Source organism: Austrofundulus limnaeus, unplaced genomic scaffold (assembly GCF_001266775.1).
Source record: "Austrofundulus limnaeus strain Quisiro unplaced genomic scaffold, Austrofundulus_limnaeus-1.0 Scaffold126, whole genome shotgun sequence".
Taxonomy (NCBI): Eukaryota; Metazoa; Chordata; class Actinopteri; order Cyprinodontiformes; family Rivulidae; genus Austrofundulus; species Austrofundulus limnaeus.
In genome coordinates this window covers 705,128-709,154 of record NW_013952528.1, presented here as the reverse complement: position 1 = coordinate 709,154, position 4,027 = coordinate 705,128, and the positions used below count along the sequence as shown (strand labels likewise).

At 38.9% G+C, this 4,027-nt stretch overlaps 1 protein-coding gene across 1 annotated transcript; it reads left to right on the top strand.

The window, feature by feature from the left end:
* The first annotated feature begins 56 nt into the window (after nucleotides 1-56).
* On the top strand, nucleotides 57-2,685 carry mc4r (melanocortin 4 receptor). The gene has a single exon (XM_014015250.1). It carries the CDS (start codon nucleotides 461-463, stop codon nucleotides 1,445-1,447), a length of 987 nt encoding a protein of 328 aa, XP_013870704.1. The 5' UTR covers nucleotides 57-460; the 3' UTR covers nucleotides 1,448-2,685.
* Nucleotides 2,686-4,027: the final 1,342 nt, after the last annotated feature.

The following is a 4,027-nucleotide window of genomic DNA, read 5'->3' as shown; positions in this document are numbered from 1 at the left end:
GTGTCTGGTATATCAGCAGTGAGGTGAGGGAGAGGAAAGTGAGAGCAAAGGAAGACCACAGCCATTGTGAAGTGATGCTCTGCCTGTCGGTGAAACAGCAAGCTGCTGCGCTTCTGCCTCTCATGTTCCTGCTCATTATTTTTCAGCCTCACATGTTCTCTGCTCGACTTCTTTTTTTCTCCTCACGTGGTTTTATTTGAGTAACCCTTATTTTCCACCTATGCTTCATCAAAAACATGGGATTACTTTGCTTGTGAATGAAAAAGCAGATGATTTTRAAGAAAAGTACCTCTCTTGGAAATTCTGAACACTTCAGACTTTTTATCTACTTCTTCTAAGGAGCCATTGTTGTCCACCAGGTAATGATGCTGCTTCAAAGACTCTCGTGCTAAGATTGTTGGAGTCCTAGCAACGAAAAAAAAAGAAAGAGCAAACCGTGAGGAGAAGGGAGTTTTCAAACATGAACTCCACAGCTCAACATGGATTGATGCCAGGTAACAGGAGCCTCTCCTCGGGTACTTCGACTCTCGATAAAGACTTCTCAAGAGAGGAGAAGGACTCRTCTACAGGATGCTACGAGCAGCTTCTGATTTCCACAGAGGTGTTCCTCACGTTGGGTATCATCAGCCTGCTGGAGAACATCCTAGTTGTTGCTGCCATCATCAAGAACAAGAACCTTCACTCGCCAATGTACTTCTTCATCTGTAGCCTTGCMGTTGCTGATATGCTGGTTAGCGTCTCCAACGCTTCAGAGACGATTGTCATAGCTCTGATTAACGGGGGCAGCCTCACCATCCCCGTCACGTTGATTAAAAGCATGGACAACGTGTTTGACTCCATGATCTGCAGCTCCCTGCTGGCGTCCATCTGCAGCTTGCTCGCCATCGCCGTCGACCGGTACATCACCATCTTCTATGCGCTGAGGTACCACAACATCGTCACCCTGCGGCGAGCGATGCTGGTCATCAGCGCCATCTGGTCGTGCTGCACCATCTCGGGCATCCTGTTCATCGTCTACTCTGAGAGCACCACCGTCCTCATCTGCCTCATCACCATGTTCTTCACCATGCTGGTGCTCATGACGTCGCTCTACGTGCACATGTTCCTGCTGGCGCGCCTGCACATGAAGCGCATCGCGGCACTGCCGGGCAACGCGCCCATCCAGCAGCGGGCCAACATGAAGGGCGCCATCACCCTCACCATCCTGCTCGGGGTGTTCGTGGTGTGCTGGGCCCCCTTTTTCCTCCACCTCATCCTCATGATCACCTGCCCCCGGAACCCCTACTGCACCTGCTTCATGTCCCACTTCAACATGTACCTCATCCTCATCATGTGCAACTCCGTCATCGACCCCATCATCTACGCCTTTCGGAGCCAGGAGATGAGAAAAACCTTCAAGGAGATTTTCTGCTGCTCACATGCTCTTTTGTGCCTAAGCTTTGTGTAAAGTGGAGCTAAAAGCCTTGGCATCGCAACCTTGTACAATTTTGGAAAAAAAAGTGTGGAAGGGGGGCTGCTGTAAATGATCAAGGCACTCACCTCTACTCTCATAAGTCAGGTTGTTTAAGAGGAAGGATTGTTTGAAAGCTTGTCGATTTGTAGATAAGTGTTGTTTTGTTCATTCCCAACAATCTGTAAATACTGTCTAATCATTTCMAACCACTAAGATCAAGAGGATTAGGATAGACTTAAATATTTCAGTCCATACTTGTTCTCAAAACTGACAACATTCAGACTTTTAATGTCATTTTCACTTACTTTCTTTTTCATTGATGAAAATATGTCAACAGTTTGTTATTTATGACACAGTGAATTGTGGATAAGCTTTTAAACCTCTTACAAGTAAACCGTGAAAAAAGCTGAAGTGTTTTTACCTTTTTTTTTCTTTTTTTTTTTTTGCCAAAGAGTGAATTTTACTTGAGTGCAGGTGAAAACAGAAATCAAAAACAGGGTCTGTGTGATTCTATTACTTTTTTTCTTGACCAATTTAAGCACTTTGGATTGAACTGGACTCTAAAAGGGTTGGAGACAACAAAACATGAGCATGAGCAACAATCACAGACTTTCTGCTGTTGTCTGTTTAGTCTGAAATATGGGAAGGCTCTGTTGTTAAAGGATGAAAAAATCTCAGGCTGGGCACTTTCTGAATAACTTGAAACAGTTTTGCTTTAGCATTTGTTTAATGTTGCTTTAATTTGCACATCAGCTGTCAAATATGTTCTAAACAGTATGAGAAAAATGACTGAGAGGGTCTCTTTAACTGTGATTTATAGGCAAGATCCACTGAAACAATGAAACCCATCAATAACATCTGCTGGCTTTACGTCAAACCTCTTGTGAGTTTGTGGATATTTGGTGATAAATTTGCACATGTGAGCTGTTCTTACCTTGACGTCAGGCACGTACACGTGACTATAAAATGAGCTATTTTTCATTATATTCAAGGACTGACACTAATGAATGTATTTTTGTTAAATGTGACATTGCTTTTTTTGAAATCCTTGCCTTATTTATTTTAAATAGTGACGCACAAAGAAATTGTGTTCTCTGTGAAAATATTTCAAAATAATATTTATGTGCAATATATTTGCAATGTTGCCATTTCTGTTATTCATGCCTTTATCAAGCCAAAAGCATTCCCACAATAATAAAATGCACAAGAAAGCAAATGTAAACCGGTGTCTAATTTTCTGTCTGTGGCTTCGCCTGAAATGTGAATTATGTGTCCAACTGTAAAGATGTTTTTATCTCCCCAGTATAAACTGTGGATCACTGCTGCTATGAATAAATAATCATGCATTCTGAGCCACAGACATGTTTGTGAGCATTTCTCTGGAGCACACATTTTACACACCATTCTTCTCATTTATATATGAAAACAACCTTGACAAATTATATAAAAAAACACACTCTACAGTAATTTACAAAGCTACAGTATGGTTTAAATTTGACCTGCAGATACAAGCAAAACTTTAGCAAAAAAAAATAAAAAACAAGAATCTCTGCTGAAATCATCTGGTTAATAAATTCAAMATGAATTATTTCAATCCAGTAAAAACAACTTCTGCCTCCATTATAACATTCCCCGAACAGTCATTCTGAAAGCTTCAATCTGAAAGAAAAATGTGATTCATTTACAACTGAATGACATTTGAAAAATAAAACGGTTTGTAAGAGCCATAGGCAACAAGTCTGCTGAACATCAAGGTTGTTTTCCTTTGATAAATTAATATTTCTTAAAACCTTTAAAAGTACAAAAAAGGATGGGTATATAAAAATCTTATAAAAAATAGTACACCTATAAAATACATACAATGTTGCATTCATACACAATTTAWACTGTTTATTACATAGGTACTGACATAAACATGAAGCTCTATGTAAATAAATAAGACAATATAAGCAACAGTGAGTGTATRGTGACTCCTATAAAAAATTGTTTCAGTCCCTAAAAACACACATGTGCATGCCCAAATCCATTAAAGTTCCAAATYAACATTTATTGGTTGTGAAATATTAATGCTCATAAGTGAAGCAGAGAAAATTAGATTTTTATTTCAAACTTCTGCTGCACCTATCAATAGCACTTTTTATTTATTTCTATTTATTTATTTATTTTTGGTGGGACATTTCAAAAAACATCATTCCAAAGTGCAGACAAAAAAATGTGAACTTTTTTTTTGTTTTATCCTTGTAGACTCACAATAACTTTTCAAAACACTGATGTAGCAGCCTGCTTCACACATGCCCACTATCATCACTATAATCTGGAAACCAAAACAACAATGGAGCTCATTGTACTGTTTTACTGCATTTGTATTTTTCTCACCACAAATATATATTTTTTTGCTGAAAAGGACAGCACATTGTTAACTGTGCTAAAGAAAATACAATTTCTGGAGAAAACTAGAGCCGAGCGAACAATGTTCTTTCTCTGGAATTCAAAATGTTGTTGTTCTCACCAACTTGTGGTGCAAAATTTTCTTTTACTTTTATCTTTTTTTTAGGATTTTTATATTTTGAGAGG